The sequence below is a fragment of the Phalaenopsis equestris genome, unplaced genomic scaffold (genome assembly GCF_001263595.1).
Source record: "Phalaenopsis equestris unplaced genomic scaffold, ASM126359v1 Scaffold000240, whole genome shotgun sequence".
Lineage (NCBI taxonomy): Eukaryota > Viridiplantae > Streptophyta > Magnoliopsida > Asparagales > Orchidaceae > Phalaenopsis > Phalaenopsis equestris.
The window spans coordinates 76221-93036 of NW_018164682.1; the positions used below are offsets into that span (position 1 = coordinate 76221).

The 16816-nt window shown below is 32.9% G+C and overlaps 1 protein-coding gene across 3 annotated transcripts in view; it reads left to right on the top strand.

Moving 5' to 3' along the window:
- Window positions 1-16816, top strand: part of LOC110023997 (phosphatidylinositol/phosphatidylcholine transfer protein SFH8-like) — a 47180-nt gene that overhangs the window by 14595 nt on the left and 15769 nt on the right. For all 3 annotated transcript variants that reach the window (XM_020723690.1, XM_020723688.1, XM_020723689.1), the window contains exons 5-13: window positions 2283-2382; window positions 9956-10222; window positions 10536-10613; window positions 10686-10787; window positions 10872-10921; window positions 11018-11117; window positions 11258-11356; window positions 11472-11585; window positions 16248-16416. In XM_020723690.1, the coding sequence (XP_020579349.1) occupies window positions 2283-2382; window positions 9956-10222; window positions 10536-10613; window positions 10686-10787; window positions 10872-10921; window positions 11018-11117; window positions 11258-11356; window positions 11472-11585; window positions 16248-16416 (1079 nt within the window). The remainder of the gene's footprint in view (window positions 1-2282; window positions 2383-9955; window positions 10223-10535; window positions 10614-10685; window positions 10788-10871; window positions 10922-11017; window positions 11118-11257; window positions 11357-11471; window positions 11586-16247; window positions 16417-16816) is intronic.

Sequence of the window (16816 nt, forward strand, 5' to 3'; positions counted from 1 at the left end):
TAAATATTGTTATTAAATTTGTTGAGCAATTGAATTAAAATACAAAGGAGGATCAAACCAACCCACTCAATAAAATTTAGTAAGGCACGTTAGATTTATTTAAATTAAATCTTTTATAAAATTGAAATTGTGTTTAAATATTTTTTTAAGGTAATGTTAATTAAGGTCGGGGAACATCGAAGAAAGAATAAAAGAATTTGAAAGGATCATTTCTTATGGTGAAAATTAGGTAATTAGTTGTATTTTTAAATTATAATATTATTTGATTTTTTTTTAAAATCAGATACATTCTTTTAATTGTTCAAAAAGATTTTATACTACAACAAAATAATTTATCTACTCTTTATGTTTATTTGACCATATTGAATTGTATGTTATTGATATATGTATATGTCAATCTATTGTGAAATTCAATGTATTATATGCATTGAATGATGTGAAAATAATGAGTTTGTCTATATTGTTTGCTTGCATGTGAATGTTTAATTATGAGAGTTCACTCTTTTATGGCACTAGCGAGGAAATACAAAAATACTCATGCATGTAATTGAAAAATGATATTAATATTGATGTGTCTTAATTGATATAATTTTAGACGATACTCCGGTGACAGTTGTATATATATAAAATAATATATACACATTGTTAATATAATAAAACACATAGAATGTTATAAACTATTGTGAACGATCTTATCTGAAAAAATAAACTGTCTAATATTTTTATATTGATTTATAGTATTTTTGACTAACATACATATCATTCACGTTTTATATATCACTATAACGCAAAAGTATAAGTATTCACTGACTTGCAAGCTCATTTTATTTCAAATTAATATTTCATGTTAAAATTGCAAAGTAAAAATGAGTAAAAGAGTAATTATTTATGGAAGACACGTACAACCAGAAATGAAGGAAAGTTAACTGTATTAGTTTAATTTACTTTATATTGTTACTCTTTCATTTATTTGTGGATGGTTAAATGTTATTTATAGAAAATGAATGTAAACAAATTTGGTCTCGCCGTCCGATTGTCCGTTATAACCTTATATAATTCTAAACCCACGACTAGATTGTGACAAAAGTAATTATTTTTGGCTATTTTTTTATATTTTTTTCTCATTGAATGCATATCTTTCTTATTTTATAAGCAGGGTAGACCTTCATATTTTCAATTTTCTAGTAGATTACTAATGTTGGCCAGACCCCATGATTTTTTTTCTTTTCAAAGTTTTTTATGTAATAGGGTTCTCTTACGTCTTTATTTGTGTCTGTGTGCTAAACAACTATATTGAGCTACGATAACATTTCTCTGTCAAGAATTTTTGGTACGCAACAATGACATATGTCTATTCATGATTTACACGAGCATGTGAATTTTGAAATAAAAGTAATATTCAAGTAGGGATCGGAAACATTTCTAATAACATTTTATTCAGTTTGAATAATAATATAATATTATTCAACATGCATATGCATTTATGTGAATACTTAATTTAAATTTTCTCCTTAGAGGATAATTTCTTTCCTTAAATTTGTTTTTAATATCTATCTTGTGGCTTGTGAAAGAAAATCACATGAACAATTTTGAGAATTAAATTTCTCAAGTTTTTATAATGAGGGTGACCAGATGACATGTACAAGCCTCCATAAATCTATTAATTAACCATAATTTGCTATGTAGTTTTCAACTATCTTTATGATTCTTGGTTAATTGAATGATTAACTTGTAAGAATTTTAAATTTATATCAACATTATCTAAATCAATGGCATAATAATATTACAAATGCATAAAATTAAGAAGTGAAAAGCCCTTTTCCCATAGATAAATTTTCATATTATTATCATATTTAACCATTAACCTTATCTAAATAATTTGGAATCGGCTTTTAGAAATTTCCTCCTTTTTTCATGTTGAGGGCTAGGTGAATAGTTTATGCCATTAGTAATTTCATCGATTAAAATAAGTCGTATCTGTGTAATATTTTTGATTCTACAGAAGGAAAAAGATCGTCCTATTCATTTTTGTTATGTCCATACATAATTTGAATAAATTAATATGCTAATGGTTTATCTTAAAAAATATTTAGCTCTCAAATTTATAGTAGGAAAGGGAAACAAAACATTCTTAAAATTATTTTGAATCAGCAAATCCTACATAATATTGTTTTTGTAAATTATAATGGTAAGACGTTCTCTAATTCAGTTACAAATGCATGCACTGTCTCTTGTCCTCTTTAGACTTACAAGCCCCAACATCCTTCTCTCTTACACTACAGATTTTTAAAAGCTAAGAAATTTGACATTGGGAAAACCATTCAAATGTGGGAAGAGATGCTTCGTTGGAGGGGAGCGTTTGGAACAGATACCATAATTGGGGTGAGCCTCCTTATCCACTTACGTTTCATTTGATATCGCTTATTTCTGGCTTAATTCTTCAAATAAATAAATTTGATTTATATGAGAAATATTTACAAAAAATTTGATGTTGCACTTGCACATTCTTTTTAGCTTAATGAGATGCATATTTATTTGGCTAGGTTTGTTAAATTTTTTTAACACTGCTGAGCTAAAGTGCATTAACTATTTACAAATCTTGTTTTATGAATTGCATAGTACCCCAACATGACGGTGTGAATTGATAAATTTAATTTTCATAAGCATGAATATAAGAATATCTGTCTACCTATGATATTATCAATGCCTATAAACCAATAGTACAACTAATTTATTCGCCAAAATGTAAATAAAATTTAACTATTATAACTAATCATGTAAAGAGTAAGTAAATAAAATATAACTTTCATCATCTCGAAATGATACGTCTGAAGAGTTAATACATCCTATCTTTTCAAACACACACAACTAAAAACCTAAAAAACATAAGACAATATGAATGAGTTTATGAGAAATAAACTAAGTAGGCAAAAGCTATTAATTAGGATATAAACATTATCAATGAAATGGATATATATATATATATATATATATTAAATCTAAAATCACTTTTTCTAAACAAAAAATCAAAATAATAAATATCCGGCCAACAATATTCCACAACAATAATAAATAAACTTGAAAAAAAAGGATCCCTTGTCTCAAATATTTACTAGATTTGAACAAGCCACAATTTTTTGCATTAATAAGAATGAAAAACCTACAATTATTGTTATAAATGAAATAAATTTTCATTGAATCCAAATTTATGTAAAATCTAAGAAAATAAATTCATCTAAACTCCCAATCCACACGGTACAACATACATAAAAAAAAAGGTAAAAGATGGGTGCTGATCATTACCCGGTAGGGATCCAGCTAGCAGATTGATAAGGTGCTGATCATTACCCGTAGTAATCAAAATATCATCCATAACCCTTGAGCTCTAGTAGATCTTCATTCTTCTTCTTCTTCCTGGAAGTGTAAACTTGTCATCCCTCCTCCAAAGAAATCAGCCTGATGAGGTAGAGTTGAAGATGAAAGATTACCAACAGTAGTACCCACAGTAGGTTCTGGAATATGTGAAGTATGAGTTGCCGCTACACCAGATATTTCTTGAAGAAGTGAAGCTGCGAGGCTCTTCTGATTATCAGTCTGAACACCATCATTTATAGGTAAGAGTCCATCAGTATTGTTTTGTATGGATTTTGTAGGTGCCGACATCTCATCACTCGCAGTAGCAGTAACAACAGTTTCATGGGGGGATCTTCAGGGGCAACAAACATCTCATGTCTGGTAGTATCCTCCTCAGGTGAAACTAAAATGTCCACAGCAGTGGGGTTAGACCCATCCTTATTTACTTGGATCATAGATTTCAAATTAGGATGACGTTTGTGGCATTTAGCAATGATATGACCAAACATCTTACAGTGGGTACAATATGGGGGTTTGTGTTTCATGACGATTTGTTGCTAATAACAATTATGGGTTGTGCCCAGCCAAACTTCAGTAATATCAGGTAAAGTAATATCCCTTTCCACAAGTATTCTGGCCACCGAGGGTCTGGTTAGGTTGAAAGTGGACAAATTTAGTTTAAGAGCATCCCCAAGAATGACCCCAATAAAAAAGAGAACCTGATAGTGAAAAAAATGCAGCTTGAGACCATGTAAACTAAACCATACACTAAATCATACCGGTACAGTGGGAGTTTCATGATTTGGGTTGAAATTAGGAGACAACTTGATTAACTTCATTGATTTGTCTTCGATATTAAGATATTTCTTGGAGAAAATCCTGGTGTAGTCTTCAGCCATTGTTAGTTGGATCAGCACATGTCTTCTATCCATGAGCCCCACTTTCCACTTGCCTATTAGCTTAAGATCATCAAAACTCTTTCTGATAACATTCATAGGAGGGTGTCCCCACAGAAATTTTTCAATAAGAGCAAACTTGAATTTTTCCGTCAGAGTAGAAATTTCTGATTCAGAGAAAAAGATTGTTTCTTTTCCACCTTTCCTGCTCCCCTTCTTAATAAAAGGACAATCATCAGTGCCCTCACGAGATTCCTTATAACTTGAGGGGAATTTCACTGCGGACTCCACTTGAGGGTTACCCACTACATGGGCAAATGAGACTTTGTCCGGCTCCATAAGAGGTGAGAGGCTGTCGTTAAACTACTGCCAAGTGCAGAGGAGCTGTCGGGGGGGCGGAGGAACGCGGGCGTAGAAGCAGCAATGCAGAAGCCGAAATAGGGGCAGAAGCAGAGTAGCGCCGAAATAGAAAAAACAGGCGCAGACGACGAAGCTGCGAGGAGCGATATCGAGCAGGTGTAGCGATATCGAGGGACGACGACGCGCGCAGTATGCGCGCAGTGGGCAGCGTCGCCGACGCCGACGAAGACGCAGACGGATGGAGCGAGAGTCGAGGATTTCTCTCCGTAGAATCAATTGCGACCGAAATCATCGTTGGAAGCCCTAGCGGAGCTCTGGAGCGTAAAATAAATATAAAAGTAATTTAATGCTCTTATTATGCATAAAAGTTCATAAGAATTCACATGCATAATGATAATAGATGCATTCAAATGTCAACATATCCTCTCAAATATATACTATAGTTATGCATTCAAATATAATTTATCTGTCATTTATTATTTTTATTATTATATAGTTAGTTAGGTATAGTTTAATAATATAAATTAAACATAAAAATTTTCATAAACTCTAAAAATCTAATGATTTTTAAAGAGTTATAATTGCAGGAATCCATATACCTACTTACAAATCATAAAGGTGCTACTGATAACACATGTATTATAGATACAAGCAAATATTGCATATATATAACATTATCATAACAATGTTTTATAATGAAAATTATTTAATCATCATGACAAAAAAATTTAAATTTTAATACTTATTGCCATAATCTGTGATTAATGTGGACAAGTTATTTCCTATCAATCACAATAATAAAATAAACCTCATATGAATTTATGAAATACTTAACATGATAGAAATATCATGTTAACATCTAATGAAAAATCTCATCATATGTTTATAACACAAGAAATATCTCGGATGGATAAAGCATATTTTATGATAAAAAGATGAAATGATTATTGAACCAAATGTACGAAATGCGTAAGTGCATGTGTTCTAATAATAAAGTGATTAAGTAGTTGATTATTCTTATGAGGATCAATATTAAATTTGAGATTAATTTCAACAATATTCTTCTTGCAAATAGATTTTATCTAATTGCTCATAAAAAATTTGAAGCTTTTCTAAGAAAGCAAAATAATTTTTTGAAGTTTTTTTTTTAATGAGAGACGGTTTTATGACCTAGTAATATCTAAAGTTCATGTAATTCAGCTCTAGATTTGAAATTTATTTGTGAGCATTTCCTCAATAAATGCATAGGTCTCCTTGAAGGATTTTGACATTAGAGACCCCCTGTTGCAGCATCTATTATAGACCTCTATAATCAAACTGGGCCATTATAAAAAGTCTCTATAATCAACCAATTAGGTAGGGCATCGTGTGGGTATTTTCTAAGAAAAGCATTTAACTTCTCTCAAGCTTCATAAATTGACTTACAGTCCATTTGAGTGAATGAATGTAATTTCTAAGCTTTGTAGTTTTAGATAGAGAAATATTTAGAAATTTTGTGCAAGTTTGTTAAATGTTATGATAGACCTGAAGTTAAAGAGTTTAGCCGCATCTTTGTTTTTTTTAAATGAAAAAAGAAATAACCTAAGTCTAACAGTATCGTCAAAAACTCAGTTATAATTAAATATTGCACATAACTCTAGAAAGTTGGCTACATGTAAATTCTGCTCTTCTACTGGTGGATCCCCAAACTAACTATTTTATACCATGCAAGTTATTGCAGGCTTGACTTCAAAATTGTTAAGCCTGAATGGTTGGTTGATCGATGTTTTGGCGTATTTCCTCTACCAATGGATTGGCAAAATCCCTAAAGAATCAAAGTTGCTCATTTTCACTTTGAGGGTTTGCCATTTTTCCCATTGTATTTCTTGTCTTTTTCTATTTTTTTCTTCTTCTTACAGTTCTTTCAATTTCAGGGTTAAACGATACTTAGTTAATAGATTCAGTTTTATGCATACAACTTCAGACTTAACTAGTCATCATAGACTAACAAATCACAGTAATAAATAAAGCACAAATATTAATAAAGACATAGCAAACAATGTACATAAAATAATTGAAGCACAATTCACAATATTTTTGGATTTTCTATAACTTTAAATACAACACAATAAGGTTTTAACATAATACAAAATTTACAACAAATATAACACTAAATCTTTCAATTCTAAACCTTGAATTTTCAAGTAATATTCTTCTAATTTGAAAAATTAACATTATTACCCGATAAATGAGATAAAATTTGATCTGACGTGCGGTGAAACACACATTATCTAGCAAGTATACGCGTCGAACAAATTGTATATAATTTTTGAGTCCGTGTATCGATTCCACGGGAACAAGTTAATTTCCAAATAGTTCAAGTACTAGTTTGTTAATTCCAAGTTTTGTTCAAGGTGTTTCAATAATTTTGGTTGGTTCTCTAAAATTTCTCAATTAGAAAAGCTACACTTACTAATTTTGGAGTTTTTACTAAAAATAAAAAGTCTTCCTTGAGTTCGATTTTAAAAAATTTCAAATATATTTTCATCAAATTATGTTCTAATGTAGTTGACGATCAGGAGACAAATACTTCGTACTCTATTTTTAGACTTAAGAAACATTTGAATCTCATATTTATGATTAAGACCTTTTAACTTTGTAAAGTCTCCAATAATTCCTCATTCCTTTATGCGATTGCAATCTTCTAATGATAATATTTTTATTCTACCAAGAGAGTGTATGTTAACTTAATTATACTTCTAGTTTATGATTAATTGTCTTAGATCACAAGTTAATTTAGTTTTAAAATTGTGCGCAAGAAATTAAATGAAGTACGCATTGACTTATTAACCAAATGTTCTAAGAAATTCACATGAAAATAAATAACATTTTACAATACCAATCCAAGGAAGATTAAAACTTAGTTCCTACACATTGACATGAAGAACACACTAAATTTTATTGAAAGTGAAATCAAAGTATAAATATAAAAGAAAAATCACACCTGGTTTGAATCTCCTCTCGCTCCCGATTGATCCTCCATTTTACAATACAAGTCCTTGATTTACTCTCACAAACTTACACACATGAACAAATCACACACGCATATATTTTCCTAGGCACTTTCCTGCTTAAGATGAACAAGAAACCCTTTCTATCCATTCTCGGCCAAAATCCATGTCAGAACTGTTTTAAAGCAAAAAAAAAAAAAAAGGCCTTAGGATGCTGTGAGTGGCGCTCCAATGGGCATTGCAGTGCTGCATTTCAGGTGATGTAATGTCAAGCTCTCAGGTTTCTGGACATTTTTTCTAGTTTGGGTTCTCCATCGCTGTACAGTGTCGCCCCCGACGTTTAGTGGTGCCTCGACACTGCTACTGACTCCCCATCCTGATACCGGCTCCATGGTAGTGCTACCATAACTCTGCTACACTACATTGCTAGAATGACATTGTTACAGTACTTTTGGCATTGTTACAGTACTTTTGGCTTTTTTTTTTCTAACTTGTTTTCCAGTAAATTTTCTGCACAGCACTAAACAAATACACTATAGAAAATATAGATTAGCATAATATTTATGTACAAATACACAACTATTTTTACATGCTTTTTACACTTATCATATCATCATCAAATCACGTAAACTTGTATAAATTTGTGTTTGTGCTATCTCATCTTCCTTTTATTCTTGCTTGAGGTTTGATTATTGTCCTACCATATTTAACATTTGATGTAAAACAAAACTGTTTCACGCTCCTTCACAATCATCCCTTCATTAGAAAGTTCTCATCATTAGCAATCACTCTCACCGAAATAGTAGCTTCTCAGGTTCATTAAGTATCTTGCATCGAGAACCTACTCTATGAATTAAAGGCATGTGAGAGTTATCCACGCTTGAACCTTCACTAAACATGGTTAAAGGTACCAAAGACCCATTGGAGTCGTAAATCGCACTAACCACTTGATCTTACTCAGACTATCAACTATGACAACTTATTCAGTGAACCAAAGGAGTATAAGAGTTGACCAATACACACCTATGCCAAAACTTATTTTTAACTCAAAAAAGCATAAACCTATAATAAAAGGATAACAACATTTTATTGCTACTCCTAACATATTTTCATTAATTCGATATGGTGCTAAACTATAGTCTCTACACATTGGCCTTGTCTTTTATTTATCAGCTTGTTTCTCAGTTGCTCCATTACAACTACGGATTTTTACATCTGATTATGAAGATTGCATCTCATCTCAAAAATTTATACTTAGGCTTTCCTTTGTATGTGCTCAACCAAATTAGGATAGTGATATTTTCTTCCTAGGTTCTTCTGAAGGAATAATTCATATAGAAGCTCTGTGCTGATCTTTGCAAAACAAGTTTTTAATTGGCTGGTATATTGAAGAACAAAATAATACTCCAAATAATTAATTTATATAAATTGCATGAAATTGATAAAATAATGTAGTTATCTTAAGGATAAAATATGAGTTATTTTTGTAAATATAGTGCCATTTATAAGTATTCATTTCCTTATTATTTGAAGGTTATTCTTTTTGTACTTATCTATTTTTTGTTGGCTTTTTCTTCTCAGCCAGAATATTTGTAGTGAGAAAAAGACTTAAATATTCATTAAACTATTTGTATGGAAACGTTTAAGTATCATACTGCTTAAGAAGTCTAATTTAGTTCCTGTTTTCTTAAAATAGGAGTCGAGATAGTTCTGTCCTTAATTTTAACTAAAATTGATGTTGAAGTTAACTGATGATGCTAAAAATGAATGTATTTCAGTTATTTACATTTTGATTTTTTTTTTAAAATTTAATAAATGATGTTTTTTTTTTAATTTGGGATATTTTTTTTTTAAATATAATATATATTAATTTCATCATAGAGCATATGATAATGAAATAAGAGATTGAGAATCTTATCAATAGATTATACTCATAAAAGTGAAGTGGGAAATTAAATTTAATAAACTTTTAAGTCGCAAATTTCTAAAATATCCTCATTTTTTAACACCATTTAATAATTTTAACTTGAATTTTCATTACTTTTAATAACGGAACTATTTTGGTTTTTATTTTAAAAATTCAAAGAATAAATCAAAACTTTATATAGTATGAGACTCAAATGAACCCCCACAAATATATCAAAGGATCATTTTGGTCTTTTTCTGCTTTTATAATATTTTCCTAATCAGTTTCTATTCTATCCGATAGGTGGGCCCTCAATTTTTTTGTTGAAATTGCTTGAGAATTCAGTTATAAATAAAATTTTTATGAGTGCAAAATGTCATGTACTTGGATGTTGGATTCTTTTTTTCAACATTCCTGACAAAGTTTATCATTGAAATTTTCCCTTGTAGGATTTTCACTATGGAGAATTTCAAGAAGTCCTGCGTTTCTATCCTCGTTGTTACCATGGTGTTGACAAAGAAGGAAGGCCTGTTTATATTGAAATGCTTGGAAAAGTTGATCCCTGTAAACTTATGAATATAACTACAATGGAGCGCTATATAAAGTATCATGTGCAGGAGTTTGAGAAAATACTTCATGTGAAGTTCCCTGCATGTTCAATTGCAGCCAAAAAACATATTGATTCAACAACCACCATATTAGATGTGCAGGGATTGGTAAGTTTGCCTTTTAGCTAGTTGCTAATAATGGTGCAGAAGGCAGTTGCATCCTTCTTGCATTAAGTATTTTAACCGTAGAGATATGATTTGATTGACAGGCGCATTGTGCCTAAACCTTAATTTTTTCATTTGTACCACTTTACATATGCTTTAAAAGATGTGTTTTACTTTTTAAAAGTTAAAAAGTTGTATTTTTGATGTGATATGAATGATTTAGTGTTATAAATGTAAAAATCAAATCTTGGGGTTAGAGATGTAAATGAGTAGGGATTTTGTGGTATGTATGTAAATGCTTCTTATTTTTATTCAGAGTTTAAAGAATCTTAGCAAGGCTGCAAGAGAACTATTGCAAAATATGCAGAAAATTGGTGGTGATTACTATCCTGAGGTACTTTCTGTTCGAGATTTATTTCGTTACGTCTGTGAAGCCAAAGCATAATATGTTTACTATATTTTACAGATATTACATCAATTGTTCATTATAAACGCTGGTCATGGTTTTAAGCTTCTCTGGAATTCTGTTAAGGGTTTTCTTGACCCTAACACTGCAGCAAAGATAAGGGTATGCAGCTTCTGTTTTCTGGAGTTTATTTTTAGTCATTCTTGCAGCATTATGCAATCATCAAATTTTGGTTTATACATTTAGGTGCTGGGAACAAAATATCAGCAGGCACTACTGGAAGCAATTGATTCAAGGTTGTTATGCTTGTCTACTGCCTTGGGAGTGTGATTTAATTATTATTATTTTCCTGCTTCCTTTTTATAACAGCATTATCGGTTTTTTTTTTTCAGCCAATTACCAGATTTCTTGGGTGGGTCGTGTGTCTGTTTTAATGTGGGTGGGTGCCTTATGTCCAATAAAGGACCATGGAATGATCCTGAAATTATTAAGGTACCAAGTATTGTTCAATTGGTTTGCGACTCTTTTTGTTCCTGTTAATAACATATTTTTAATATTTAGTTAATGTTACTAATGATTATGTAGCTTTTTCATACCTAAGATATTGACCGCTTATCCTCATCTATATCTAGTATGTGCACAATGCTCAGTCAGGAATTTTAAAGCAACTCAAACAAGCAGAAAATAAAGAACAAAGAAGTGGATTTGGTTCCTGGCTTCAAAGTTCAAAGGTAAAATTTTGCGTTCTGAGTTGATAGATCTCTACTGGTCTTTCTTCTAATTTTTGCATGTGTGATGAATTCACGCCTCAATTTCTGATTGAAAATATTTGGCTTCCTTGTAAAGGGAAGATGCAGTGACACATCTACTGCTGAATCTGGATCAGATATTGATGATTTTTGTTCACCTCCTTTTTCTAGAATGTCAGAGCACACGCATTTGACCACTGTTCCTGAGGAAGTAAGTTATGATGCAATTTAAATAATTGTAAGGCTTTCTTCTTCCCAATAAACTGTAGAGCAAGAGTGCATGTTTATAAGATGTGATGCGTGGTATTTTTATTTCTCTTATATTCGCAAATCTTTCGAATGTTCTGGTCCAATTACAAATGCGCCATTGGTTAGATGAAGAATAACTGAACTAAGAAGAAAGGAAGATGGTACTGGAATTAAGTAAAAATATGGAAATTATCAGAATATTCTTACGCCTCCCCAATGGTGATGTTGCAGAAAGCCCGTACAACAAACTCTTGACTCACTCCTAAAAGAGTCCTCTTCCTATTTTCAGAAGTAATCTTAGTTAGATTTCCAATTTAATCATAACATTTTTATGTTTACTTCTGATCCTGAAATGATTGGTTCAACGGCCTGTTGATGAAAGTGGAGATTTGGTCAACTGCAGTTTTGGTAATAATTAAAGGTGTTAATTATGATATTAATTAGCCTTCCTTAATTACCCTCCCACCAATACTTCTCTAGATTTTGCGATTATAGCCAGGACTATGGAGGAGGGATATTCACAATTAAGGTTTTCCTTAATGGGTCTAAAAGAAGATTTATAAATACCTTTGTGTTCACAAGAAGGTGATTAAACATGCGATTAAGCTCACAGATGAATTAAAAGTCGCATAGTAGCTGCTCTCTTGTCCTAGTTGTTCGGTGCAGAGCTTATTGGGGGTGGGGGGGGGGGGGGGGGGGGGGGTGTTTTTCTTTTGTATTCTTCTTCTTCTCGTGTGTAGCTCTTGGGTGGCTCTCGACTTAGAGTGAGAGAGAGGAAGAGAGATCTTTTCTTGTAATCGTCGAGGTGATCGACGGGTGTAATCATCTGCAACTTCGTGGATTTATGCAATTTATCGAACCACTTAAATTTGTGTGTTCCTTTTTGTTTGCGATTTTTCTCGTTCCAGTTTTTTCTTTATTGTCGTCGTTTTTTTCACTACAATTGGTAACAGAGTAGTGGTTTCAGATTTAAGGCAAAATGATGGTCGGAGATGAAGTGATGACATCAGGGATCAAGAAGTTTAATGACGTAGATTTTGGTAACTGGAGGATGCAAATAGAAGACTCTCTATATGAGAAGAAACTTCATCTTTCGTTACTGGGAAAACGACCAGAAAAGATGGACTAGACGAAATGAAATCTGTTAGATCCACAGGTTCTGGGGGTTATACGATTAACTCTGTCAAGATCTATTGCACACAATGTCATCAAGGAGATGACTATTGCAGATCTCATGACAGTTCTATCAGGTATGTATGAAAAATCATAGGCGAATAACAAGATGCACTTGATAAAAAAAATTATTCAAATTGAAGACGACGGAAGGAGTGTATGTCGCTTAACATCTGAATGATTTCAATACCATCACAAATCAATTTTCGTCTGTGGAAATTAATTTTGACGATGAGATACATGCGCTGATATTGTTGACTTTATTGTCAAATAGCTGAGAAGTAATGAGGATGGCAGTTTAACGGTCCTGCAGGTAAATCTAATAGCAGTTTTGTGGAAATTAATTTTGATGATATTCGTGATTTAATTTTGGTTGATGATGTGCGAAATAAAGATTCTGGCAATACCTCGGGTTTGAGTTTGACACTGAATGTTGATTTCAGAGGAAGATCACAGGACAAGAACTCAAACAGAGGAAGATTAAAATCAAATCCTGGTCAGCAAGCAGCCTGCTAGAATTGTGGCAAAACTGACCACATAAAAAGGAACTGCAGAAATCTCAATAAAAAGAATAATAATAACGCTAATGTTGTAACTGAAGAAATACATGATGCACTATTGCAGACAGTTCACAGTTTTGTTGATGACTGAATACTGGATTTAGGGGCTTCTTTATATACATCTTGTCATCGCGAGTTAATGTGAAATTATGTTGTAGGTGACTTTGGGAAGATATATCTGACTGATGGAAAAGTTCTAAACGTGGTGGGGATGAGAGACATTGATATTGTAATTCTTAATAAGAGCAAATGAACTTTGCAAACAGTTAGACACATTTCTGAGTTGAAAAAAATCTTATTTATATTGGACAACTCAATGAGGGTGGTCATTCGGTAGTGTTCTCAGATAACACCTAGAATGTTACCAAAGGAGCATTAGTATTGACTTGGAATAAGAAAACTGACACACTATATATGACTATAGGTTTACTCAACAATGTTGCTACTACAGTTGCAGAGAGCACGACAGATCTATGGCATTGCAGACTTGGTCGCATAAGTCAGAGCTATGAATAAATCTTGCAATATGAAAATTCGAGCAAGTAGGAGTTGGCTATGAATGAGAAGATGGATTCCTTGCCAGGGAATCAAACTTGGGAGCTGACAGAACTTCCACTAGGGAAGAAGACATTACACAACAAGTGGGTGTACTGGATAAAGACTGAGCTTGATGACAATAAGAGGTACAATGTTGGATTTGTTGATAAAGGCCTTCAACAGAGTCATAATATTGCCCATGTGGTGGGAGTTGTAAGCAGATATATGAGTAACCTAGAAAAGAGTTGGGAGGTAAAATGTTACGTTGACGCTGATACGTCAACTAAGGGTGTTACCCTTGTGAAACTGAAGTTGTGTGCAACTTCAGTTGGTCTTCTAACTTGAATACATGGGCTTTGAGTTGCAGAGATGAAGGATATCATGTTTGAGGAAAAAGGACGATGCAGTCAGTGAGTGATGTAGTAAATGCTTCAAGTGGGATAGTTGCTGAGGAAAGTGGAGACTGTTCGCTACTGTTTTGGTAATAATTAAATGTGTTAATTATGATATTAATTAGCCTTCCTTAATTATCATCCCGCTAATGCTTCTCCAGATTTTGAGATTAAAGCCAGGAATATGAAGGAGGGATATTTGCAATTAAGGTTTTCCTTAATGGGTCTAAAAAAAGATTTATAAATACATTTATATTCACAAGAAGGTGATTAAGCATGCGATTAAGCTTATAGAAGAATTAAATATAACATAGTAGCTGCTCCCTTGTCCTGGTCGTTCGGTGCGAAGCTTACATGGAAAAAGAAAACTGTTTTTCTTTTATATTCTTCTTCTTCTCGTGTAGTTCTCTGGTGGCTCTCGGTTTAGAGGGAGAGAGAAAGGAAGAGAGAGAGATATTTTATTGTATTGTCGAGGTGATCGACGGGTGTAATCCTCAAGCTAATAAAATCATCTGCAACTCTGTTGACGTAGGCAATTTGCCAAACCCAAACCACGTAAATCTTTGCAAACCACGTAAATCTTTGTGTTCCTTTTTATTTGCATTTTTTTCGATCTGATTTTTTGTTTTATTACAGTTTTTTTTTTCATAACACGGTCTTCCCCCAAAGCCCCACGTCAGTCTCCCGGGACTGGGAGAGCTTCAACCCCATTCATCTTCTGGTTCCTCGCTTTTAATCCTAACAACACTTGAATCCCACCGTCGGCTGCACTATCTACCAAAGCATTGGAGGAGTTTTCTCCATTTGTGAGTATAACTCTATATCGATTTGCTCTCCTGGGGTCTCAACACCAATCTGAACTAACGGTCTATTTGGGGCAGCTGCAGGGGCAACTGCAACTTCTCAGCTTTTTAGCTGCAGCTTAGCTGCCCCAAGAAATTATTGCGGGGAAGCTGGCTATTAGTTTGTTGCAGCTGTTTGAAAACAACTTTATGACAGTTGTTTTCAAACAAATGACCATTCTGCCCCTATTTAATAAAATTGTTTGTAAATTTATAGTGAGTAATATGTATGTAAATCTTTATTTACATAAATAACACCTAAACTTTAAAATGGGTTGAATCCCAAAAGTCATGCAAATTTGAATTTAACAAAACTTGAAAGGGTTGAATCCCAAAAGTTTTTTTTGCAATGGATTTAATAAATTTTGTGTGATAATTTCTACTAAAATTTAAAATCTGTTATTCTTGTTAGACGGGAAGAACAAATCACAACAGGTTTTAGTAAAACATGTAAATTCTAATTCTTAAAACAATAGAAAATAATCAAATCTGATGGCTTATTAAATCAGATTAATACTTTATGGAGAAATATGATAGTTAAGGAATGGTGGGACAAGTGTCGGCAAATCCCGGAAAGAAAGGGCAAGGCGGACGGCAAATCCCTCCCTTTCTATGGACCGGCTGGTCCAGCGGGAGGTCGGGCCAGAACCTCCCAGGCCGGTTCATCTGGCTCTTCTAACAGCATGTTCAGTCAGCCTTCCCCCAAAGCCCTGCATCAAAATTTTTTTCAGTAAGAGCGCAGAGCTCACCTAGTATGACGACTTTGAACTACCGTTGCATTGACAGTCTGTAGATCACCCATTTTTAACTTCAATTGTTGGGAATCAAAACGATGTACTCTAAAAAGTTTGTTTGATAGTTAAGACTAGCGAGTGAAAATATAGTAGCTTTCAAATGGATAATATGTGACCATCTCTCTCATTCATTGTTGCAATCACTCCAGCCAATGCTTGCGCATTTTTTTACACTACAAGTTTTATCTTTCGTGTCCTGTTGGGATTTTATTGCTCCTACTATGGTCAGTTTTATGATTTATATTGGTTAAGCAATGATAAGAATGAGCATGTGCTTGTGTGTTTCCCGATTTTATTAAAATGTTTCTGAATGTTGTCTTCCACAGGTGAGACCTCAGAATTCAACAGCTTACCACAGCTGTGATGACCACTTCGTTGTTGTTGATAAAGCTGTAGACTATGGCCATAGAGGAGCATCATCTGTTCTTCGTCAGGCATCCCCTGGGCACAAGTCTAAGAAACCATCAACGATAAGCTCATATTCTTGCTCACAAGGTAATGGTATTTAAGACCAAGAAACCATCAAGAATTACACGCAAGAATAAAAAACACAACAAAGTCGAGGATTTTAAATAAAGCCATATAAGAAGATTAAGTGTCAAAGCAGAAAAAAGTGAGAACAAACATGCTACTAGAAGAGAAAATATCCAATCAACAACATTTGATGCAGAAAATTTATAAAATTGAATAAACAAAGCAACAAATTGAAAAATCTTCCAAATGAGCTTCAGTGTAGCTTAAGGTTTAAGTTCATAATAAGTTCCATAAAATTGCACATCCACCTCGTTAGGATGGTTTAATTGATCACGGTGAGGATCAAAACTGTATCTCAGTCATAGACCTCCAAGTCAAAACATGAGGATAAAGAGTATGAAATCTATCAAAACGAGAGATT